A 25,940-nucleotide genomic window follows, 5' to 3' on the forward strand; every position below is an offset into this window, starting at 1 on the left:
GTGAAATTAGTAATGTAGAATAGAGAACTTCAGTAAGTAGGTGGTGAGGTTACAACAGGCCATTAAGTATACAGTATACCTTATTGAAACATTCACTGTGATGGACGGTTGAAGGATGATATCTGTCGAGGGGGAGGTGAGCATGATGAGAGGAATGGCAGATAGCTCTCTGGAGCCCAGGGGGAGAACTAACAGCCATGATCGTGATGTGGTGTATGAGGCACAACATGATGTTTGAAGCACACAATGACAGCTATTCCAGACCAGTGTGTGTCCCTGTGTGGGACTGTCAAGCAGAATGCAGATGGAGAAAGTGTGGGTGGTGTCTCCTCTGTGTTGAGTGCTGATTGGAAGAGAACAAGCTAACTACTCAAGTCTCGATAGAATAATAAGACAGAATGTCATATTTAGTATGTCATTTTCTCTCTAAATACATCAGATACTTGAGGTTATAACATAAAGATGGAGATCTGATTTCGGTCAGATGACTGTACTAAAATGTGCATTAGTTGTTGTCGTACACTAGTGTGGTGTTAAAAAAGTGAGTGTGAATGTTTTGTGCAGATGGAAAACCGGAGGGGACCTGAGATGAAGTGCATGAGGGACTTAATGGGTGAAAAGTAAAGTTGGTAAATGGACTCAACATTCGAGAGGAGCTTCCCACATGAATGAGCATGCACCTGCACCTGCACCAGTGGACCCATACCATAAGTAGCCAGACGAGCCAGGCAAGACCTAGTAATGCTCATGTACAATCTATTCTGTATTATCATAACTAAAGTCTAAATGGTGTCAAGAGTATTATGAACATATACAGTTGAAGTCGGAAGTTTACATACACCTTAGCTAAATACATTTAAACTCAGTTTTTCACAATTCCTGACATTTAATCCTAGTAAAAATGCCCTGTTTTTAGGTCAATTAGCATTACCACTACTTTAAGAATGTGAAATGTCAGAATAATAGTAGAGAGAATGATTTATTTCAGCTTTTATTTCTTTCATCACATTCCCAGTGGGTCTGAAGTTTACATACACTCAATTAGTATTTGGTAGCATTGCCTTTAAATTGTTTAACTTGGGTCAAACGTTTCGGGTAGCCTTCCACAAGCTTCCCACAATAAGTTGGGTGAATTTTGGCTCGTTTCTCCTGACAGAGCTGGTGTAACTGAGTCAGGTTTATAGGCCTCCTTGCTCGCACACGCTTTTTCAGTTCTGCCCACATATTTTCTACAGGATTGAGGTCAGTGCTTTATGATGGCCACTCCAATACCTTGACTTTGTTGTTCTTAAGCCATTTTGCCACAACTTTGGAAGTATGCTCATTGTCCATTTGGAAGACCCATTGACTGATGTCTTGAAATGTTGCTTCAATATATCCACATAATTTCCCCCCCTCATGATGCCATCTATTTCGTGAAGTGCACCAGTCCCTCCTGCAGCAAAGCACCCCCACAACAGGATGTTGCCACCCGCATGCTTCATGGTTGGGATGGTGTTCTTCGGCTTGCAAGCCTCCCCCTTTTCCTCCAAACATAACAATGGTCATTATGGCCAAACTATATTTATTTCATCAGACCAGAGGACATTTCTCCAAAAAGTATGATCTTTGTCCCCATGTGCAGTTGCAAACTGTAGTCTGGCTTTTTTATGGCGGTTTTGGAGCAGTGGCTTCTTTCTTGCTGAGTGGCCTTTCAGGTTATGTCGATATAGGACTTGTTTTACTGTGGATATAGATACTTTTGTACCTGTTTCCTCCAGCATCTTCACAAGGTCCTTTGCTGTTGTTCTGGGATTGATTTGCACTTTTCGCACCAAAGTACGTTCATCTCTAGGAGATGCATCTCCTTCCTTAGTGCTATGACTGCTGCGTGGTTAATACTTGCGTACTATTGTTTGTACAGATGAACGTGGTACCTTCAGGAGTTTGTAAATTGCTCCCAAGGATGAAGCAGACTTGTGGAGATCTACAATTTTCTTTCTGAGGTCTTGGCTGATTTCTTTTGATTTTCCCATGATGTCAAGCAAAGAGGCACTGAGTTTGAAGGTAGGCCTTGAAATACATCCACGGGTACACCTCCAATTGACTCAAATTATGTAAATTAGCCTATCAGAGGCTTCTAAAGCCATGACATAATTTTCTGGAATTTTCCAAGCTGTTTAAAGGCACAGTCAACTTCGTGTATGTAAACTTCTGACCCACTGGAATTTTGATACAGTGAATTATACGTGAAATATTCTGTCTGTAAACAATTGTTGGAAAAATGACTTGTGTCATGCACAAAGTAGATGTCCTAACCGACTTGCCAAGATATTTGTGGGGTGGTTGAAAAACGAGTTTTAATGACTCCAACCTAAGTGTATGTAAACTTCCGACTTCAACTGTATTATCATGATACTGTATGTCAACATATGTTATCAAGAGAATTGTCTATTCATATACTGTATGTTTGAGGAGACAAAATGCAGAGCAAGCAATAAGAATTGCATCTTTACATTTGAATGAATACCTCTGCAGATGCATTCTAACCTATAGTACGTTGATAGTTCAGTTAACCATATAACCGTATAACCCTATAACCTTATGTGAAGTGTGAACTGTATGTAATACCTATGGTTGATTGTACATGGGCATTACCAGACCACCACATCCATGCTGAAGGCAAAGGTAGATGAATGCATGCGTGACAGAGAGAGGGAGGAGCCCTCCAGGGATGAGGTGGAGGTGTGGTGGAGAGGTGTGGCCATGCCATGCCCACTTACGCTTTCTATGTCCTTCAAACATTTCATAGGCTGTGTAAAACGTCGGAGTCTGTGAGGCCTCTGGAAATGGGGAAAGGAGGAAGGAAGGACAGGACAGGACAGGCAAACTGACAGGTGAGTCTCCATGGCAATGATGGAACACTGGCATTGGAATCATCATCCAATGCACCTCCCACTGAGTCTGTGGCTCAATCAGTACTCAGAATGCTGTGGTCCATCCAAGTACTGCCTGGTGTTTCTTATGCCAGCGATTTTCCAAAATGCACAAGACACAACAATACAACAGTGGAATGATCGGCAAGGAACATAACATAACTTGAACGCAATAGGCGCCACCTTTCCCATCATGTATTCAAAGTATTCACATCGTTTCTCCAATTCAGATCAGGAAATATAATTGGGCTATTTAGAACACTAGCCCATGTCTTCAAAGAGCTCTGTCAATTTTCTGGGATTTAGAGACACGTGATATTGAGGTCCTCTGCTCCAGACATTACATCCCATGCAGGCTAAAGAGTAAGAGGTGTATTTTTTATGATGGTCATAGATGGTGCTATTGCATTCATAGTTTTATATTCACAATCATCACATACTTACCCTTGGATACAATGTTAGTAATTGTGTGATTTCTGGGATATGGTTCTGTGGATACTGGTTAAGATTAAGGGCATATCACCTTGGAGATTGTGTCATTGTGTTCATACAACATACAGTGCTGTGTTTAAATATCTTCTCTTCTGTATAAAATGCGTTACTGATATGAACTCTGGTCATTTGCTGGTGTAACAGTGAATGTGTCTACTCAGCGAGAGAACCTTTGGATTTAAAGTCAACTAGTTCTACTTCACAAACATGCACAGAACACAATGAGACAAGAACACAACAATGAAAACGGTATGGTCGGACTGAGTACAAACAAGCACAAAGAGAACTGAGAGCCACATACAGAGCATGCAGGTTAGTAGTTATACAAACTAGTTGTAAAAACTTTACTTCCATTGATTGAACCATTCAATTTTTTTTTAGAACAGTTCTCAAGAATGGTTCTCTTTAATATTTTCAACCATATACAGCTTGTGGTTTAAACAATGGTGGGTTGGCTTATCCTTGACAAGTAGGCCATAGTGAAGAAAGGTCTGATAGTCATTAATGCCATTACATCAACACCAAATTAGTTGATTTACAATACATCCAAAAGAAATTATGTACGAAGGTCTGGTGCCTTGTACCCTGAGGGAGGTAATATCTTCTGTTCCATTGAAATCTCACTCCACATGACTCTGTCATATCTTTGGTCTCTATCACTACTTTAATCAAATTGATCTTTTTCACAAACATTTTCACAGTTAAGATAAATAAAATACAGTGTGATATTTGTATGTTACATCAGTTAGGTATTTCAATCTAATCAGTACATAGTATAGTGTAAAGTACAATCTCTTTGAAACAGCACCTTTGGATATCTAGATGATTTAAATACAGTGTAAAACAATAGTTATAAAAGTTTAAATGAAAAGTTCAAACTAAAATAACATAGTAGCATGATGAGGCATCTCAAACGGTCTGTGGATTGCGCATTCTGTCTCTATCGGCCCACTAGCGAGATTTGAATTGGCATATTTCAGCCAACGAATCTCTCTTTTTTCTCTTAATAAGATACAGTATATCAACAACAACATAATATATTTAACAAATGTTTGATGACAAACATTTAAAACATAAAAATGCAAAGACAAAATATTGAAAATTATTATAAAATTTGTTCTCAAAATAAATGTAAACCATGCTTTTATCATGTAAGTAAATGGATGAGTACTGCCTGTTCTCTCAAATCAATTACTAGCCAAGAAACAAACTAATATATCGCTATATAAATCTAAGTATGCAGTTGTTTATTTAACTTTGATCAAATTTGATATATTATGTTTGGATAACATTTAGGTTTAAAAAAGTGAATCAATTAAAAAAACATTATTTGCCCTTGATTTTAAAAATATAAAAATGTTGAACTGCAATAAAAATTTGATACAACACGTGTGCCATACGCAAGGTGATTTATGAAAGCCTTGAAATCAAACTAGTCTCAATGATCTTTCACATTTCAAGTCAAATCTTCAACACATTTCCTTTGAGTCTAATTAACACTTACTGGATAGTACGATGCAAAACAAGACGCCTTACTTACAATTGGCAATGCAATGCCTTGGACCCTCTTACTACTCCCATCCAGATAACAGACAATAAAAGCAGCCATAGATAGATATACTATTAACCTAAAGTTTAAAGTTCAACCACAGGTATCTTCTGCTACAAGGCTGATAGCACCATTGTCAACATTAACATTCATCAAAACAATCAGGAAAGAAACAAAGGATCTGGTTTTTATACAGAGTGGGATTGCTTCTGTTCCTATGTGATCCTCACGTCACCCTCGAGAGGGGGTTGAGATTGGGACTGTGATTGGGTAAGTAGACTCAGTACAGTCCTTTTTACTATACTGTAAGTACATTTATGCCTTGGTGGTGATAGGCTGAAGTCCTTTCTGAATGTTGGTACCTCCCAGTCAGTCACTAAGCACCCATCTTGTCATCCATGTACCTCATCAACCACTACAGCTCAAGGAGAAACCACCACCAGTCCCAGCCAGGGTTACAGACTTCAGGAAAGATACCAAATAACCAACACCCTGCTAGTAAGGAAATAGGCAGAAACTAGTGTAGAAGTGATTGAAAAGTTACCAGACCACCACCACCACCACTGATTACATGAACCCACAGTGAAGACAGCAACAGCTAGAGATCACAGATGGTAACAGACACCCAATCAAAGGATTGGTCAGTCATCACTGAGTATTAAACCAAGAAGTAACTAGAAAATAAATCAAATATATGCCACTGGGCAAGACAACCTTCTTTGATAAATCCATTGGGAGTAGTGACAGTGCATAGTAACTAAAACTACTTGAAACTCTTGAGTGGGTGTTATCTTTGGGCTTTGGTAGCATTGAGGACTACTGTGTGCTATGATTTCTTGGACAAACCATACACATATCTTACAATTATGGCCCTTTTAATTATTTTTCTTAATAAAAATAATTATAATATCCACAAGCTGTACATTGCCCCTGGATCCATAAAGATTTTACACAGAGTAAGACGGACAAATCATTGTTAGAAAGACAGAGACACAAACATCAGAAACAGGGAAACAAGTAGCGTAGGGAGAGATTTGAAGGTGTTGGGTTCTGAGAATAGGAAATATACTTATTAACGTCACTGATGGAGTGCTGAGGTTTAGAGGGTCTACGCCAAAAGTGTAGTGTCCTCCTATAAGGGTTATAGGAGGAAGGCATATAGTGTGTGCAATTAAGCTTGAAATGTGTTGAGTGCAGGGAAGCGATTACATGTGTCAGGCATTAATAAGGGGAGAGAGCCATGGATTAGTGATGTTGAGGTCAGGTCAGGTCAGGTCACTTTAAGGGAGAAATAAAATGTTATGCCCGTAGCACTAGTGTCCTGCCTAGCAGCAAAGAACGATGTTTGTACAGATGGGTAGGAGGAGACTCAGCCTATGAGGAACAGTCAAACATCAGTGCTTGTGTGAAAATGTTTTTGTCTAATGCAGCTGTATTGATCCTCCGGGCAGAATAAACATCAGAATAAAGAATTAGAACCTAACACGGGGTTTGACATGAGAGAGGTTGTCTGAATTTAGAAAAGTGGGGGTTGGGAGTCAGAGTGACAGGGGTTATGCTGTTTGCCAGAAGCTAGGGTGCGAACAGATAAACACATTTAACGCAGTGCATTATATAGGGGGACGGAGGCAAAGCCAAAGCAAGCAGGGGCATGCGCCATTCAAGGAAGGGCTGAGGAGAGGAGCTTGTAGGGTGGTGTAAAGAGGCTGATGGCTAACAGTATGATGGCATCTGTCTGGGATCACAAACCTGGCACGTAGAGGACGGCAGTGCCCTCGCCCATGGCAAACATGTTAGAGCCTGTACACACGTAGATGCCAGCGTCCTCAGGCTGGACGTTCTGGATGGTCAGGATGCCGTTGAAGTCCATGGCTCTGTTAGGCAGCTTGCCATTACCCCGCCGGGTCCACACCAGGGTGTAGGCTGGAGACTGGGAGGGGAGGGGACAGATGGGTACAAGATGTGAAGTAAACACAAGTAAGAGAGAAAGCAATGCAACAGAGGGGACAATAAAAGGGGGACAATTGTATAATAATATGCTAATAATATGGTTTTCTACCATTTTCTCTCATGGCCAAATTTATTAAGCATAATGCCAACCAGCCAAGATATATCCAAATAAATAGAATTGATTGTGTTAATGTCTCCATGTTGGAAGCCAGTTTTACCTTGCTCTTGGCTGTGCAGATGAAGCTGACTGTTGCTCCAACTGTGACGCTATGTGCTTTGGGCTCCTCAATGGTCACTTCAATGGGTTTGGATAAGACAGCTGGAGACAGAAACCATTCAGTAAACATTTAAAAGCCCCAAAAATGTATTACTTACTGTATCTCAGCTTTGACCACATTTAGCTGGAGCCAAAAAAAAAAAAAAAAAAAAAGCTTATAAGTTCAAACCAGTTTAACTATTCAACAGCTGACTAAGATCACTAATAAAATAATCACAAAATTATTAGAAATTCAATATGTTTGTGCATTCAGTAACTGTTTTATGATTTAACAAGTAGTACTTGTGACGATGATCTCAGCGCGGCTCCTGTTGGTGTTGCGTTGGTCTCTGCAGGTACAGACGTAGATGCCTGCGTCACTGGGTTGAACACTGGGGATATGCAGCTCCTCTCCTGAAAGAACAGGTAGGAATATACAGTTGAAGTCGGAAGTTCACGTACACTTATGTTGGAGTCATTAAAACTCGTTTTAAAAGTATCTATATCCAGAGTAAAACAAGTCCTATATCGACATAACCTGAAAGGCCGCTCAGCAACGAAGAAGCCATTGCTCCAAAACCGCCATAAAAAATCCAGACTACGGTTTGCATCTGCACATTGGGACAAAGATTTGGAGAAATGTCCTCTGGTCTGATGAAACAAAAATACATGTCACGCCCTGGTCTTAGTATTTTGTGTTTTCTTTTTTATTTTGGTTTTGTCTTGTTTTTTTTGTAGGTATTGGGATTGTGGTATAGTGGGGTTTTCTAGGAAAGTCTATGGTTGCCTGAAGTGGTTCTCAATCAGAGGCAGGTGTTTATCGTTGTCTCTGATTGGGAACCATATTTAGGCAGCCATATTCTTTGAGTGTTTCGTGGGTGATTGTTCCTGTCTCTGTGTTTGTTTGCACCAGATAGGCTGTCTAGGTTTTCACGTTACGTTTATTGTTTTGCATTGTTTGTGTTTATTATTTTATTAAACATGTATCAATATTACCACGCTGCATTTTGGTCCGCCTCTCCTTCGACGGAAGAAAACCGTAACAATACAACTGTTTGGCCATAATGAACATCAATATGTTTGGAGGAAAAAGGGGGATGCTTGCAAGCTGAAGCCACATGTTGTGGGGGTGCCTTGCTGCAGGAGGGACTGGTGCACTTAATAAATGGCATCATGAGGATTGAAAATGATGTGGATATATTGAAGCAGCATCTCAAGACATCAGTCAGGAAGTTACAGCTTGGTCGCAAATGGGTCTTCCAAATGGACAATGACACAAAGCATACTTCCAAACTTGTGGCAAAATGGCTTAAGGACAGCAAAGTCAAGGTATTAGAGTGGCCATCACAAAGCCCTGACCTCAATCCTATAGAAAATTTGTGGGCAGAACTGAAAAAGTGTGTGCGAGCATGGAGGCCTACAAACCTGACTCAGTTACACCAGCTCTGTCAGGAGGAATGGGCCAAAATTCACCCAACTTATTGTGGGAAGCTTGTGGAAGGCTTTTATTTTCCATTGGTTTTGTCTTGTCTTCCTTCACACCTTGTTCCAATCCCATCAATTACATGTTGTGTATTTAGCCCTCTGTTTCCCCTCATGTCCTTGTCAGAGATTGTTTGATTGTATGTGATGTGTAAGTTATGTGTTGGTGTGCGACGGGTTTTGTTCCCACTTTTGTTATTTTGTACATTTTGGTTTTTGGAGTTTTGTCAGCATTTATTAAACGACTCTGTTTATACCAAGTTGGTTCTCCTGGGCCTGACTTCCCTGCCACCAACACGCACCCTTTACACTTCTGACCCACTGGGAATGTGATGAAAGAAATAAAAGCTGAAATAAATCATTCTCTCTACTATTTTTCTGACATTTCACATTCTTAAAATAAAGTGGTGATCTTAACTGACCTAAAACAGGGCATTTTTACTAGGATTAAATGTCAGGAATTGTGAAAAACTGAGTTTAAATGTGTATGTAAAGGCTAAGGTGTATGTAAAGGCTAAGGTGTATGTAAACAGGTGTATGTAAAGGCTAAGGTGTATGTAAAGGCTAAGGTGTATGTAAACAGGTGTATGTAAAGGCTAAGGTGTATGTAAACTTCGACTTCAACTGCAGAATAACTTTACATTAACATGGGGAATGGACTCAATAGGCTCTCTACTAGAGTTAGTACTGGATGTTTCACCAGTATAAGGTATTTACTGAGAAGTGTATACTGTAGGTACTGTAGGTACAACTATATAACACTACATCAGTGTATGTATTGCTCTTATACTAGGCTATGTCTCACACCCCACTACCCAGACCTGATCTGTATACTTTACCTTGTCCGCGTCTGTCGGCGCTGTTGGTGACGGGCTTTCCGTCCTCCCTGGACCAGTAGTAGTAGTGGGGTGGAGAGCCGGTCACCTGGCACCGCAGGGTCACAGGGCTGCCCTGGGCCACCAACACCCTCTCAGGGTACACCTTCACCACCAGAGAGGCTGCCACTGCTGTGTCAGAGGTTAAGGGTCAAATGTTAGTTGGCAAGGATCACAGAGAACAACTCTTACTGTTAAAGTAGAGTATTTTGTTTTGTTTATTATTTTACCAGGTAGTCCCATTGGGTCCAAAATAGCTTTTTCCCAAGGGAGACCTGACCAAGTATGGGGAAAAGACATTTCTGTGCAGCTCTTTTGCTGACTGCATTCACTTACTGTTGAATGGACGACACTTAATCCTGTCCTGTGGATTTCCAACATACCCAGGTGCACAGCTGTGAAAAAACAAAATGATAACGAGTCAATGTGACGACAGAATGACAGACAGTGGTGGAATGCCATAGAGAGAACATTGAAAAGTTAGTCTGAATAGAGCAGCCTGGTCCTAGCTCTGTCTCTGCTGTATGGTCAACTCCTATGATCACTTAGCATGACAATGACCACAGGAGTCAACAGGACAGCACAAACAGATCTGGGACCAGGCTAGAATAGACAGGTAAAGTAGAGTTGAGTCAGCTTACCGTTCACAGTATTGGCCAGTGTATCCAGGCTGGCAGGCAGTGCACTGATAACCACCGTTACCCAGGCTTTCACAGGTAGGGGAGAACCTGGAACATACACAGAGAAGAAAGATGAAGTACAGAATACTTAATTCAGCATTATAAACTGGGTGGTTCGAGCCCTGAATGCTGATTGGCTGACAGCTGTGGTATATCAGACCGTATAGCACTGGTATGACAAAACATTTATTTCTAATTGTGTTGGTAAACAGTTTATAATAGCTATAAAACACATCAAGGTTTTGTTGTATATGGCCAATATACCACGGCTAAGGGCTGTATGCAGGCACTGCGCATTGTGTTGTGCATAAGAACAGCTCACACTGTTACCATCCAGAAGGCGAGGTCAGGTGCATCAAAGCTGGGACAGAGAGACTGAAAAACAGCTTCTATCTCAAGGCCATGAGACTGTTAAACAGCCATCACTAACTCAGAGAGGCTGCCGCCTACATTGAGATCCAATCACTGGCCACTTTAATAAATGGATCACCAGTCACTTTAAACAATGCCACCTTAAATAATGCCACTTTAATAATGTTTACATGTCTTACATTACTCATATCATATGTATATACTGTATTTTATACCGTCTATTGCACCTTGCCTGTGCCGCTCGGCCATCGCTCATCCATATATTTAAATGTACATATTCTCATTCACCCCTTTAGATGTGTGTGTATTAGGTCGTTGTTGGGAAATTGTTAGATTACTTGTTAGATATTACTGCACCGTTGGAACTAGAAGCACAAGCATTTCGCTACACTCGTATTAACATCTGCTAACCATGTGTATGTGACCAATACAATTTGATTTGATTTAAAAGATATGAGAGGTAAGAGATATGAATGAGACCATTTAAAATGCAACACAAGATAAAAGTCATTGCGAGTGTTAGTGTGTGCGTTTATGCGCACGTCTATGTGTGTAACAGGCCTTTGTTGTAATGTACATAGCCTACTCACTGGTTGTCAGGGTCTGTGTGGGGGCAGGCACAGGGCTGGCAGTCCTCTGGGGTTCCAGCGGTGGGGTCCCCAAAGAAGCCCGGGGCACACTGCTCACACATTTCTCCCTGGGTGTTGTGGAGGCAGCTCTGGGGGTGGGGGAGAGCAGACACTCAGATGTTATTCAATGTACTGATTTCAAAACAACCGCTATCTTCTACAAGGCCTCTAAAAAGACGTCTCAACGAGACTAACCTAGATAAATTAAGGTTAAATCAAAAAAGTGAGACATTTCTGAAAACATCTGCCATAAAGAGATTCCCCGGGCTGCATACCGTGCAGATGCCAGTCTCTGAGTGGCAGGAGTCAGAGTGCCCGTTGCACTCGCACAGCTCACAGTGGCCCAGGTACAGCCCACCTCCGGTTCTGGTGTAGCCAGGAGCACAGTCCTGGGGGAGAGGAGGTATAACTTTCATCACACAACATCACATGGACTTGACACGCTAAGGGTGGGTTTCCGGACATAGAGCCTGGTCCTCCCTTAAACATGCTTTCTCCGGGAGTAAACACTGTTGAGTGTTCAAATGTACATAACCATAAGATTTAAGAGGGTCATTTGTCAATATTGCCACCTGTGGCAGAGTGAGAGAGAGAGTGAGAGAGAGAGAGAGAGAGAGAGAGAGAGAGAGAGAGAGAGAGAGAGAGAGAGAGAGAGAGAGAGAGAGAGAGAGAGAGAGAGAGAGAGAGAGAGAGCTCCTCTTACCTGACAGGAGAGTCCCTGGTAGGCAGTCGGGCAGCTGCACTGCTCCACCTCTAGAGCCTGAGCAAGGCCGCTGTAGTTGGGCACGGCCACCTCCATGCTGACCTCGGAGATGCTGGAGGACCTCATCTCTGTGTAGTAGGAGGCCCGCACCAGGATGTCATCCAGGTCAGCCAGCACCATCATCAGGTGCTCCCGAGTAGCAGGCATGCCGTCTGGACGACGCCAGTTCTCCTACAGGAGAAAGAGAGCAGAGTTAGGTTAATACTATGCTATTACTAGGATTCTAGGGTGACCTGTGTCAATGAGGAATGGATGGTAAAGGTTGCAATCAAATTGCCGTTTGGGGAAAACAGTTCTATTGAATTGAAATCATAAAATGTAGGTAATCTGTACTACTGTAGAACACTGACCTCTCTGAAGACAACCTCAAACTGGCGGGACTCTCTTGTCCCCTGTCCCCTCTGCCATGGCTGACGAGCCACCAGCGTGATGTCATTTCCCTGTGGGCATCAATGAAAAGGAGAAACAATCAATGACAGGTGAATGGATGCAACCACAATACGTGGAAGTGATTTCAGTTGATAACTTATGGGATGGAGTGTGCTACTGTTTGTATGGATGCAGCAATAGAACATGAAAGTGAATGAAGTTGGTAACTTTGCTGCATAAGCTACTTACAATAATCTGAATGTCAGGGTCCTCGATGGCTGTTCCTCTCTGTCCTGCTACGTAGGAGATGGTGTACTTCAGCTTACCGCCGTAGGAGCTCACCTATAACATGGGTAAAGGTAAAGAAATTAGTTGCATACTAAATCTAACTTTGTTGATGAGCCTTTGAGCGTCAAACAAATATGACTATAGGCCTCTAACATTATAATGTTTCAGGAAGAGGCAAACGAGTGAATCTATGATTATGTCTATTTCAAAAGAGATTTCATATGCTAATCAGTCTTTCTATTTATTTTAGGCATGAATTGTTCCCAATACAAAATGAGTCATGCCTGACCTCCCACCCCTTAGAGAAGTGATTATGAATCATTATACAACAGGTGGGTCTAATCCTGAATGCTGATTGGTTAAAACTGCATTCCAGCCGGTGTCTATTCCACAAGTTACCACCGGCTAAATCTATGATGTTAAAATGCCTATTTACTCTGTTCCATCTGACTGCGCAATCCACTGTCTCATCAGCCCAGCCAAGCAATTTATAATCTTGATCTGCACTATTAAAAGTATCTAGACATTATCTCACATTTCTTTTAGAACAACATCTAGTTTTCAACAGCGGAGATTTGTTTAAACCTTGCTGTCTGTCTCTCCGACATTTTGCAATATTGTTTCAATATTCAAATTTGATATCCAGCTGTCCCATAGTAATGAACGTGTTGGGAGTCAGGACGAGACAGACAGGCAGGCAGGCAGCGTTTCTCAGCCAGTCTAAATCATGAATCAGCTGGCATCAATTTTATGGATATATACAAAGAAATGTCAATTGAAAAAGGTCAAACAAAATTAAGTGAGTCTAGTTTGCAGTCTTTCCAGCTTCAGTTTGAAGTGATTGTGTTAGCTGTGTTGTTGGCTAGCTCCTCTGAACAACAGTGTCCTGATGAGTGAGCACATTATCTATGCCAGGAGAAATTGCTCCTCATTAGCTCATTGTTATGGATGTCTCCAAATAAATGTCACTAGAAAACAGCTTAAAACAAATGCGGCTATTTTGCTGTTAATCTGGCTGCACTTTTTGCGGTGACTGTATGCTAGCCGTAGTTGGCTAGCTAGCAAGCAAGGGATAAGAAAGTTGCCAGCCAGTATGGCAATGGAACATTTTGAACGAACGGCTGTGTCACATCCATAGATACAGAACGACTCGGTCTCGTCTCTAGCAACCAAACCGATAGAACGAATGACCAGCCGGCTTGCATAGCAACCCTAGATTTTTGTCGGGACTATATCTTGTGGAATGATGAAATTATATGAATAAATTCATCAAAATAACGTTTGTAATGAAAACATGTGAATCATTATTTGAATATGTTGGTAACCCGGTGTTTGGAGGATATATTGGCATGGTTTGCCGTCCCTCGATTTCGTCTCGGGCCTAACAACACCCGTGCCAATATATCTTCCAAACTCCGGCTTGTCGGGCATTATCACTTAAATAAACAGGAGCTCCAAACTCTACAGGGTTGTCAGGTGATTCCATCCTTCCCTTCCCCTGTTCTGTTAGTTGAGGTGGAGGGGTGGGGTGGTTCTGTCTGTGGCCATGGAGTTAACAGGAGGGCAAAAACCCAGGCAGGGTGCAGGAGGGCTGGGTCTGGCTCGTACTGTTGTTACCTTATCCCCTTTGAACTGATCTGGAAGCTGCCAGTAGAGGGTGTCATCCGGGTGCAAGCTGAAACGTTTGTAGACCAAAGCGTACTGGGGCAGAGCAGGAAGGAGAGGCATGAGAGAGCAAGCCAGAGACAGAGATCAAAAGATAAGCAAGGAGAGAGATAGAGGCATTGCAAGCAGGCAAGCATGACAGAGTAGAGTAGAGCAAACTTTTAGAGAAAGGGTTTACATTTTGGACCTCTACTACTTAACTACTACTTGGTGACAAAGTGAGACTCACACCATGCATTGACTAGCAACTATAACAACAGATTCCTGTGTGTGTAATGGGAATATCATAGCTTGTTAAGGTGACTGTGTGACAGGTGTATTTGTTTAGACCCTTGTACAGTAGAATTATAATTACAGATCCAGTACTACTCTTTACGTGCACAATTACAGAGTATGACTTTAACAGCAATTAGTGGGTTCTCTGTGCTTTCCAGAGGAAAATGCCACCCTGGTTAGCCATGGAATGTATGCACAAACTGCTCTTTTCAGACCAATCTTCCCTTTCTTGTTCTTTGAAATAGACTCTAACACTTTGCCAATACTATGGTGAACTGTACAGGATAACCCTGTGAAATATGAGTTCTTATGATTTATGAATCGATAACTTGATCAGTTGTTGATTTACCTTCCTGGCTACAGTATGTTATCGCATGGAAGGTGGCAGTTTCCTCTGTGTGTGCCAAGGGCAGGGACATGCGTTCAGTCAGTCAGACAGTCAGTCTATCAGTCAGTCAGTCAGTCTGCTAGTCAGTTAGTCAGTCAATCATCACACAGTCACTCAGTCAGCCATTCGCCTGTCCATCAGGCAGCCAGTTAGCCGACCGGCAAGCCAGTCAGTCAGTCAGTCAGTCAGTCAGCCTGTCACTGTCATGTCTACCAGGCTGGAGACCCCAGCAGGCCTGGGGCCACTATGAGCACTAGGAGGACCCACTATGTTCTTCGTCCCACGCCGTTTAGTCTGTCAACAGGACCAGGCCCAAACAGAGAGTAAATCAGTCAGCAACGACCACAATAACACATATGGATGAGCTAAAGAAGTATGTTTGAGGGTTATTTTAGATGTACCTGGAGTTGAGGGGAGGGGCCGGGGGAGGCTGGCTGAGGCCTAGTAGGCCGTACCAGGGAGGAAATACCAGAGGGGGAGGAAGAGGGAGAGAAGGGCTTCATGGGGGTACGAGACCCAGCACGATAGGAGTGGTTGGGGATCTTCCTCTCAAAGGAAGACGAGGAAGAGGAGGAGGAGGGAGGGAAGGGGGGAGAGACTGCCGAAGAGCCTTTGTTGCCAAAGTTGGAGATAATTTCCCAGATCTCATCATCCAGCTTCTTCACTTGTTCCTGGGGGAGAGGATGGGGGGTGGGGGGCTCAGCGGGGTTCCAAAACAAGACCTCTCATCATGCAAGGTAAGAGACACACCAAGCACTGGGATCTTGGGGTGTAGGTAAGAGACACACTAAGCATTGGTTGTCTTGAGGTGTAGGTAAGGAGACATGCTGTCCTACGCATATCCAGGGCTACACCGCCGTGGTGTGTACACAACTTCACTCACTGAGGCCATTCAACTTCCTAGTTTCTATAATCCTAAAACATACAAAATCATCCACATGTGTCTGCCATTAGACACAACATGGCTCTCTTCTCTTCACATTTCAGATCGTCTCACATGTTCATTCAGGTCTGTATGCAATACACACATGCCTTTTCACTACATGCATCTGGTACATTTACTGTCAATGTGCTGAAGTTGCATTCATGCTTATATCAACCATGCTACCATGTAAATGTTCAGTCGCTTATCTAAGGATGTTGGGATTATCTTTTGGTAATGTCATGGAAAATCCCAAAATGCAATCCATATTAGGAGGTCACACTGTGTGAGGAACATGGTTGGTTTATATTGTTGTCAGTAGATGTGCTGTATGGACGTAACAGTGTGTGGCTAGACTACAGTAGGAATACCTGGCTAGCTCTTTTGGACCGGGAGGTGCCATTACCCTTCAAAGACTTCATTAAGACCCGAATGGCCGCATCCTTCCTCAGTTGCTCCACTGTCCAGGGAGATACTCTCTAGTTTTGTGAAAAAAGCAAGGCTCCTATGATCACTTTCTACTTTCCCATGGAGGAGCCAGTGGACACTTTAGAACTAGAACTAATGGAAGGCTTATAGAATTTAACTACTGTTTATGGTCACAGTAATGAATCAAAGATGGATGTCTGCAAAGCTCCTTATGACTCATTCACTGCGGTACAGTTAAGTACTGTACATCTGAGTCATCCACTATGTGAATGGTCTATTAAACAGAGTGCCTTTTAAGTAAGCAATTTTGTGTAGCGTGTAACCTACCATATTCTATCCACATACTGACAATAATGTCTATACATCCCATCACACATACTGTAAGTTTGTTCATTTACAGTGACAAGACCAAGAATGGACCGTTTGGCGAGTCACATCCGGTGGAATATTCTAGTGGATTTGTCTGTGGGGCTTTAAAAGCAGGCGCACTGAGAATCAGACTGAGACCTTTTTGACAGGCGAACCATTGAAATGTTATTGGGATGTGTTAAACAGCCACTTTGTACACATGAAGAAGTAACTATTACAGAAGAGAGATTTATTTAATATGATTGTTTAGTTCCATTCAAGACATATCCATCATTTGAACTACTTCAGTTGCATATTTAGGTCATTCCAGTTTAAACTGTTTAAACTAACCTCATATCAGAATACATAGTGTGCAGAAAACCGATTGTTGACACCCAGATGCAATTATTATAAGCATTTCAGTCATGATTTTGGGATGAGATGTTCGACAGGCAGGTGTCCATATACTTTTGGTCATGCAGTGTGTATATATATATATATATATATATATATATATATATATATATATATATATATATATATATATATAGGTGTGTCAAAAGTTTGGACACACCTACTCATTCAAGGGTTTTTATTTATTTTTACTACTTTCTACATTGCAGAATAATAGTGAAGACGTCAAAACTATGAAATAACACATATGGAATTACGTAGTAACCAAAAAAAGTTTTAAACAAATCAGATTCTTCAAAGTAGCCACCCTTTTCTTGATGACAGCTTTGCACAACCTTTGGTATTCTCTCAACCAGCTTCACCTGTAATCATTTCCCAACGGTCTTGAAAGAGTTCCCACATATGCTGAGCACTAGTTGGCTTCTGTTCCTTTTTCCTGGGTTGAGGTCGGGTGATTGTGGAGGCCAGGTCATCTGACACAGCACTCCAACACTCTGCATCTTGGTCATATAGCCCTTACACAGCCTGAAGGTTTGTTGGGCCGTTGCCCTGTTGAAAAACAAAAGATAGTCCCACTAAGCGCAAACCGGATAGGATGGCATATCGCTGCAGAATGCTGTGGTAGCCATGCTTGTTAAGAGTGCATTGAATTCTAAATATATCACTGACAGTGTCATCAGCAAAGCACACCTACACCATCACACTTCCTCCTCTTTGATTCACGGTGGGAACCAGACATGTGGAGATAATCCGTTCGCCTACTCTGCATCTCACAAAGACACGGTGGTTGGATTTTCAACAGCCTAATGTCCATTGCTCATGTTTCTTGGTGTCCTTTGGTGTCGCCTTTGAACAGTTGATGTTGAGATGTTTCTTATACTTGAACTGAGTAAAGCATTTATTTGGGCTGCAATTTCTGAGGCTGGTAACTCTAATGAACTTCTCCTCTGCAGCAAATGTAACTCTGGGTCTTCCTTTCCTGTGGCGGTCCTCGTGAGAGCCAGTTTCATCATAGCGCTTGATGGTTTTTGCGACTACACTTGAAGAAACTTTCAAAGTTCTTGAATGAAATGCATTCCAGGTGTCTACCTCATGAAGGTGGTTAAAAGAATGCCAAGAGTTTGCAAAGCTGTCGTCAAGGCAAAGGGTGGCTACTTTGAATAATCTCAAATATAACATATATTTTGTTTAACACTTTGAAGTTACAAGTCTGTGAGAGCCAGACATCTTGCTTGTTTGTAGGTGACCAAATACTTATTTTCCACCATAATTTGCAAATAAATTCATTAAAAATCCTACAATGTGATTTTCTGGATTTTTTCCCCTCATTTTGTCTGTCATAGTTGAAGTGTACCTATGATGAAAATTACAGGCCTCTCTCATCTTTTTAAGTGGGAGAACTTGCACAATTGGTGGCTGACTAAATACTTTTTTGCCCCACTGTATATATATACATACTCTGTCCTAATATTTCTATATTTCTTAATTCTGTTTTTTTACTTTTATATTTGTGTGTATTGTTGTGTATTGTTAGATATTACTGCACTGTTGGAGCTAGGAATACAAGCATTTCGCTATACCCACAATAACATCTGCTAAACATGTGTATGCAACCAATAAATTGTGATTTGATCTTAAGCTAAAATATTACTAATATTGTGTGAAAATAGAGCAAGTACTGGATGTTGATTGCTGCTACAACTGTGTTAAAACTAGGAAAAAATCGAGGCCATTGGAAAACTATGCAGGCAATCCATGCATCTCAAACACAGTTGTGTTATGGTTTATGTATGAAACATTTACCAAAATACTGGACACCAATCAGTACGATCAATTGCCAAATCACACCAATCTTTGTTTGAATTACAAACTGACATTTTTGTCATCAATTGTTCACAATAAGTCTGATACTTTATGCACAATCATCAGGACACGACAAGCACCACTGGTTTACCTGATGTGCTCGTCTCATACGAGCAAAGAAAGCTTCCTTCTATAGAGTGGGCAGGCAAACCAAGAAATAAAGAAGCAATTAATGTTGCTGCTTAACGAGCCATAATCTCATCAATACCAATGAAAATGTAATCATGTGATGGTCTCTAAAAGTCGATGCATCAACAGACAAAGTACTGTCTACTATCTCAGAGACTGCTAAGGCCTTTTGACGAGGTTCTAACCCTAGTAATAAATGGTGAATTCATGGAGTATACAACCAAACTCTGTCTCCACACTATGAGGACATTGGCCCTCACTCTCAGTGTTCTCTGCTATAACTCATTTAGCAAACCCATTTCACAGCAAGAGAAGATCAGCTCTGGCTCAGAAAGTCAGGCTACTTAATTAAGCAGAAATTGAAAGAGAACATTGAGCAGGAATGTAGAAGTTTTCAGCACGAGTAGAAGCCGCTTTCCATCATAGAGAGCACCGGGAAGCTGGGATTGAGCTGAGGTCTACAGGAGTATGGAACGTCTCTGCTGACCAGTTGGCCAGATCCTCATCTGTGACTCACCTTGTCCCCCTGGTAGACCCCAGGCAGCTGCCAGTAGTGGGGCTCCTGGCCTAGGTAGTCAAAGTTGCTATAGGAGAGCTGTGTGCCATCGGTGGACACTTCCACAGTGAAGCCGGTGGAGATACGGTTGGTGCGCTGCCGGTTGACCAAAGCAAAGCCCTGGAAGTTGCCAGGGACAAAGACGGATGACACCTGCAGGACACACAGGAAGGAATGATCAACCAGTCTCACTCAGAGAGACAGGAAAAGCTTCAGGAAATTGAATCCGTTCAGTTCAGTTCAGTAGAGCGTTATTGGCAATTAGAGTGCTCTCTGAGTAGCTGTAATTATCTGTTTGTGTGTTGAATTGCCAATTCTTGGTCATTGTCACGTCAAAGTCAAACAAATCTGGGACCAGGGACAGCCTACACTCAAAGTGCTCTGTTTAATTTAACCTTTAATTTAAGCCGGGAGTCATGCTGAGACCACAGACTCTTTCGCAGATGAGCCCTGCATGAACACATATATAAACAACATTACACTTTACATATCTATACTGAACAAAAATATAAACGCAACATGCAACAATTTCAAAGATTTGACTGAGTTACAGTTCATTTAAGGAAATCAATTATTTGAAATAAATAAATTAGGCCCTAATCTATGGCTTTTACATGACTGGGAATATAGCTCTGTTGGTCACAGATACCTAAACAATATGGGCCTCACAATGGTCCTCAGGATCATGTCACGGGATTTCTGTGCATTCAAATTGCCATAGATAAAATGCAATTGTGTTTGTTGTCCGTAGCTTATGCCTGCCCATACCATAATCCAACCACCACCACCACCACCACCACCATGGGGCACTCTGTTCACAACGTTGACATCAGCAAACCGCTTGCCCCCATGCGATGCCATACACATGGTCTGCGGTTGTGAGGCCGGTTGGACGTAATGCCAAATTCTCTAAAATGACATTGGAGGCCGCTTATGGTACATAAATTAACATTCAATTCTCTGGCAACAGCTCTAGTGGACATTCCTGCAGTCAGCATGCCAAATGCACTCTCCCTCAAAACTTGAGACATCTGTGGAATTGTGTTGTGTGACAAAACTGCACATTTTAGAGTGGCCTTTTATTGTCTCCAGCACAAAGTCACCTGTATAATGATCATGCTATTTAATCAACTTCTTGATATGCCACACCTGTCATGTGGATGGATTATCTTGGCAAAGGAGAAAGGCTCACTAACAGGGATGTAAACACATTTTATCACATTTGAGAGAAATAAGCTTTTTGTGCGTATGGATAATTTCAACTCATGAAACATGGGACCAACACTTTACATGTTGCGTTTATATTTTTGTCGAGTGTATAAACAAATAAATTACAACAAAAAAACTTTACTCATTTATTTAATTTAGGAAGTAGTTTCCTAGTTCTTGTTGCCTGGGTACCTGGTCTCTGTAGTGGGAGGAGCTGGAGCACTGCTGTGTGACACCCATGCAGAAGCAGGACAGGCAGCCATCTTTGTTGTCTGTGCTGATGTGAAAGGTTCCCTGCTTACAGTTGGAGCAGGCAGGGCCATCAACGTTCATCTGGAACACAATTATATATAGTGTGAGAGTGGAACTAACCATAGAAATAGAAAATTGACCTGAATGAGAATGCCATTCTAGTTATTCTATTTCTGTGGGACAAACTCTCACGGAGGTAACCCTCAGAAGTGGATAAGGATATTTAGATTTAGATTTAAAGAGTTGAATAGTCCCATGTACAGGGTTACAGATGTAATTACAGGGTACAATGAAATTATTGCGCTCCGAGCTCCAACAACGCAGGACAAAGTGAAAAAACCAACACAAATAGAATACAAATAGATAATAATAAAACAGAAATAATAATATATACACATTAACAACCATGGCAATGATAAATATCCATTGGGGTGGGGGCAGGGTAAATGTCCGTAGAGGGTAGGGAGAGGGGGGGACAGCAGAGCAGGTAGCTGACTAGTGGTGGCTATTCAGCAGCCTGAGTCTGAGGGTAGAAGCTATTAGCCAGACTTACAGGTTTTGCCATGATGCTCCTATACTGCCCGCGTCTGAGTATTGGGTTTGGGGATGTCAATGAGGATGGTAGTTATTATGAAGCACTTACAGGAGCCTTGGTTTTCTTACCTTGCAGCGACACACACCATTCCCATTGCATCCTTCACTTCCTCTCTGGTCACAGTTATAGCAGTTACCTGTAAACATGACACAGCAGAGGTTTTCACTCTGTGTGCCTTCATTCTATCAAATACAATCATTTTAATTGTGTACACATGTCTGCAGCTGCAGCCTGTTAGCACTGTGTAATAACAATCTTAACTGCCCCTGAGGGGATAAATAAAGCTATATTGAATTGAATAATCCATACACATACCATTCAGGTCACTACACCTCTGGCCGAGCTGGGGGTTGCCTGTGTACCCAGCAGCACATCTGAAACGGAGAACGGCGAACACTTATACTTTAAAACAAACATTTCCAGTCAAAGAGGATACATTTTTTTAAACCAAAGGAAGGAACAATGGGGGCAGGAAACTGTGCTTTGCTGTGTGAGGAGATAGATACGTGATGAGACCTCACAGCACGCTCTTGGCCCAGAGTAGACACATTTCTGTGAAAAGACTATGGATACAAGCTATACAATAGAGTTGTCACATTATTAGCCAACATCCAGAATTTATTCATTGTGGATGTCCGTTGGAGACACACTATTAATTTCCCAAGTCCTCTGCATTTAATAATCTGCATTGTTTTACCAAACAGACTCAGACTCACAGAATAAGACATTCTTAATTACAGCTTTGTTCCACCACTTCCCAGATGCAAAAAGAGGATCAAAAATATGTATTGCCAATGTTGGCGACATGTGTCAAATGTTGAAACCATCGACTGCTGATTGGCTGAACTACCGGTAGTTTCTTTGAGAAGTTATATAAAGCAATCTGTGCATTTGAACAACAGCGTAAATACACTTTTGCTTTAAAAAACAAAAACAAATGACCACTGCTGCACATGCTGCCACTGTTTTGAACAGATTAGATGGTACTTTTTAGAACGAGCAGCTAGCTCACGAACGAATGCACCAGTGAGAATACAACAAGAATGCAGATACAATAAGTGAAAACACATTATCGAACTGGGGATATCCAGCTAAAATAATGGCACAAAGCATGATGTGCTAGCCCAATAACTTTCATTCTGAAATAACCTTGTATTTCCGAGTTAGTCAGATAATACTTTAGAAAGACTTGAAATTGGCGTGGGAGCTAGCTAACTAGCTAGCCAGCCACCAGCTAGCTACAGGGAGCTAGCTAACTAGCTAGCCAGCCACCAGCTAGCTATAGGGAGCTAGCTGCTTATCAAAGCAGATAACTGGTTAATTTGACAAAAAGAAAAAACAATTTCTCAATGTTTCTCAAAATTAATGTAACTAGCTAATTATTTGATCATGCTTTGTGATACATCCGGTTTTATGCTGTTTTAGTCACATAACATGTTGCCCTGTCACCTACAGTAGAACCTGATGAACACCGTGGGTGGAAATGATCAAATTGGCAAATCAAAGACATGCTTTTTCTGTCCTTCCAAAGGTTCTAGCTTGTGTATCCCTCTGTCCTTCGACTTTTGTTGGATGTAAATAGTCAAATGGCTACCCAGATTATTTGCAGTGCCCCTCCCACCCCCTCTTTACACCACTGCTACTCTCTGTTGTTATCTATGCATAGTCACTTTAATAACTCTACCTACATGTACGTACTACCTCAACTAACCGGTGCCCCCGCACATTAACTCTGTATCGGTACCCGCCTGTATATAGTCTTGCTATTGTTTTTTCACTGCTGCTCTTATACAGGGGGGTACCGACTATATACAGGGGGGTACCGATTACTTGTTACTTTTATCTCTTATCTCTTATTCTTATCTGTATTTTTTTAAACAGCATTGTTGGTTAGGGGATCGTATGTAAGCATTTCACTGTAAGGTTGAATTCGGTACCTGTTGTATTCGCCGCATGTGACTAATAAGATTTGATTTGATTTTTGATTTGATTTGAAATGTCCGGTTTATCAGATCCTAGACTCCCATGACTCTTATGGTTATTTATTTACAAGTTCAATTTGATTTTTGATTTAGCACCATCTGTACCTGACAGAGCAGATTAGTCTCACGCATGGCAGAAAGCCATCTGTACCTGACAGAGCAGATTAGTCTCACGCATGGCAGAAAACCATATGTACCTGACAGAGCAGATTAGTCTCACGCATGGCAGAAAGCCATCTGTACCTGACAGAGCAGATTAGTCTCACGCATGGCAGAAAGCCATCTGTACCTGACAGAGCAGATTAGTCTCACGCATGGCAGAAAGCCATCTGTACCTGACAGAGCAGATTAGTCTCATGCATGGCAGAAAGCCGTCTGTACCTGATAGAGCAGATTAGTCTCACGCATGGCAGAAAACCATCTGTACCTGACAGAGCAGATTAGTCTCACGCATGGCAGAAAACCATCTGTACCTGACAGAGCAGATTAGTCTCACGCATGGCAGAAAGCCATCTGTACCTGACAGAGCAGATTAGTCTCACGCATGGCAGAAAGCCATCTGTACCTGACAGAGCAGATTAGTCTCACGCATGGCAGAAAGCCATCTGCACCTGACAGAGCAGATTAGTCTCACGCATGGCAGAAAGCCATCTGTACCTGACAGAGCAGATTAGTCTCACGCATGGCAGAAAGCCATCTGCACCTGACAGAGCAGATTAGTCTCACGCATGGCAGAAAGCCATCTGGTGCGAGAGACTCATTGGGATGGAGACTAGAGCAGACCCAGAAGTTCTGACTGAGCCCTCATTTGAGCATCCCAGGACAGTCCATTTACTTCTATGCTATGAAATCTTGCGATTTTGTTGAGGGCAGTTCTCCGTCATAGCAAATAACTGGCTAAGCAATCCTAGCAATGTTCGCATGGCCTATGTGCCTGCGGAGCTGCTGGCAGTCACTGAGAGGCAGAGTAGTCACTGAACAACTTGTTTTGAACAATATTTTTGAAACAGCTTAATTTACACATTTAACACAATTTTATGAGATTTAAAACATAATCCATGAATTATATAATATACTGTATATATTCTTTAAATAAAAAATATATACAGTACCAGTCAAAAGTTTGGACACACCTACTCATTCAAGGGTTTTTCCTTAGTTGTACTATTTTCTACATTGTAGAATAATAGGGAAGACATCAAAACTATGAAATAACACACATGGAATCATGTAGTAACACAAAATAATTCTGTCCTTTGGTCTGATGAGTCCAAATTTGAGATTTTTGGTTCCAATCGCTGTGTCTTTGTGAGACACAGAGTAGGTGAACAGATGATCTACGCATGTGTAGTTCCCACCGTGAAGCATGGAGATGTGATGGTGTAGGGGTGCTTTGCTGGTGACACTGTTGGTTATTTGTTTAGAATTCAAGGCACACTTAACCAGCATTGCTATCACAGCATTCTGCAGCGATATGCCATTCCATCTGGTTTGCACTTAGTGGGACTATCTTTTGTTTTTCAACAGGACAATGACCAAACACACCTCCAGGCTGTGTAAGGGCTATTTGACCAAGAAGGAGAGTGATGGAATACTGCATCGGATGACCTGGCCTCCACAATCATCCGACCTCACCCAATTAAGATGGTTTGGCATGCATTGGACTGCAGAGTGAAGGAAAAGCAGCCAATAAGTTCTCAGCATACAGGTATGTGGGAATTCTTTCAAGACTGTTGGAAAAGCATTCCAGGTGAATCTGGTTGAGAAAATACCAAGAGTGTGCAAAGCTGTCATCAAGGCAAAGGGTGGCTACTTTGAAGAATCTACAATCTAAAATACATTTTGATATATTTTGGCTACTACATGATTACATATGCTATGTCATAGTTTAATGTCTTCACTATTATTCTACAATGTAGAAAATAGTAAAAATAATGAAAAACCTTTGAATGAGTAGGCGTGTCCAAACCTTTGATTGGTACTGTATATATTTTTGTTTTACCAATCACAATATTATATTATACCGCCCCTAACGCCCTATTGAACGGGCCGCCACTGTGATGAACTGAGGAACCCATTTGCACAAGTTTGCATTAAAAGATAAATTTCCATCTTAAAAGAATGTGTCACCAAAGTAAACCTTGACAGAGAGCAGAGCAGAGAAAATCAACAGGAGAAGTAAGAGGCACAAAACTAAAGTCGAACTGCAGAAAGAGACATCATATCTCATCATGATATGACACTGAGAAGCTGAGAAGAATTATGCCCATTGCCAAGCAAGCCCATTGCCTA

At 41.7% G+C, this 25,940-nt stretch overlaps 1 protein-coding gene across 25 annotated transcripts in view; it reads right to left on the reverse strand.

Moving 5' to 3' along the window:
• Window positions 1-25,940, reverse strand: part of LOC139416728 (heparan sulfate proteoglycan 2) — a 190,475-nt gene that overhangs the window by 50,329 nt on the left and 114,206 nt on the right. For 15 of the 25 annotated variants that reach the window (XM_071165745.1, XM_071165742.1, XM_071165740.1 and 12 more), the window contains 21 exons: window positions 21,982-22,040; window positions 21,735-21,802; window positions 21,012-21,152; window positions 19,572-19,763; window positions 19,017-19,055; window positions 16,243-16,350; window positions 15,351-15,620; window positions 15,163-15,243; window positions 14,238-14,321; window positions 12,582-12,674; window positions 12,314-12,403; window positions 11,904-12,134; window positions 11,476-11,589; window positions 11,162-11,289; window positions 10,161-10,247; window positions 9,856-9,914; window positions 9,484-9,651; window positions 7,466-7,576; window positions 7,125-7,225; window positions 6,706-6,886; window positions 2,763-2,822 (listed from right to left, as the gene is read on the reverse strand). In XM_071165745.1, the coding sequence (XP_071021846.1) occupies window positions 2,763-2,822; window positions 6,706-6,886; window positions 7,125-7,225; window positions 7,466-7,576; window positions 9,484-9,651; window positions 9,856-9,914; window positions 10,161-10,247; window positions 11,162-11,289; window positions 11,476-11,589; window positions 11,904-12,134; window positions 12,314-12,403; window positions 12,582-12,674; window positions 14,238-14,321; window positions 15,163-15,243; window positions 15,351-15,620; window positions 16,243-16,350; window positions 19,017-19,055; window positions 19,572-19,763; window positions 21,012-21,152; window positions 21,735-21,802; window positions 21,982-22,040 (2,465 nt within the window). The remainder of the gene's footprint in view (window positions 1-2,762; window positions 2,823-6,705; window positions 6,887-7,124; window positions 7,226-7,465; window positions 7,577-9,483; window positions 9,652-9,855; window positions 9,915-10,160; window positions 10,248-11,161; window positions 11,290-11,475; window positions 11,590-11,903; window positions 12,135-12,313; window positions 12,404-12,581; window positions 12,675-14,237; window positions 14,322-15,162; window positions 15,244-15,350; window positions 15,621-16,242; window positions 16,351-19,016; window positions 19,056-19,571; window positions 19,764-21,011; window positions 21,153-21,734; window positions 21,803-21,981; window positions 22,041-25,940) is intronic. The other 10 variants (XM_071165758.1, XM_071165753.1, XM_071165752.1 and 7 more) reach the window with 5 other exon arrangements.

Source organism: Oncorhynchus clarkii, chromosome 9 (assembly GCF_045791955.1).
Source record: "Oncorhynchus clarkii lewisi isolate Uvic-CL-2024 chromosome 9, UVic_Ocla_1.0, whole genome shotgun sequence".
Lineage (NCBI taxonomy): Eukaryota > Metazoa > Chordata > Actinopteri > Salmoniformes > Salmonidae > Oncorhynchus > Oncorhynchus clarkii.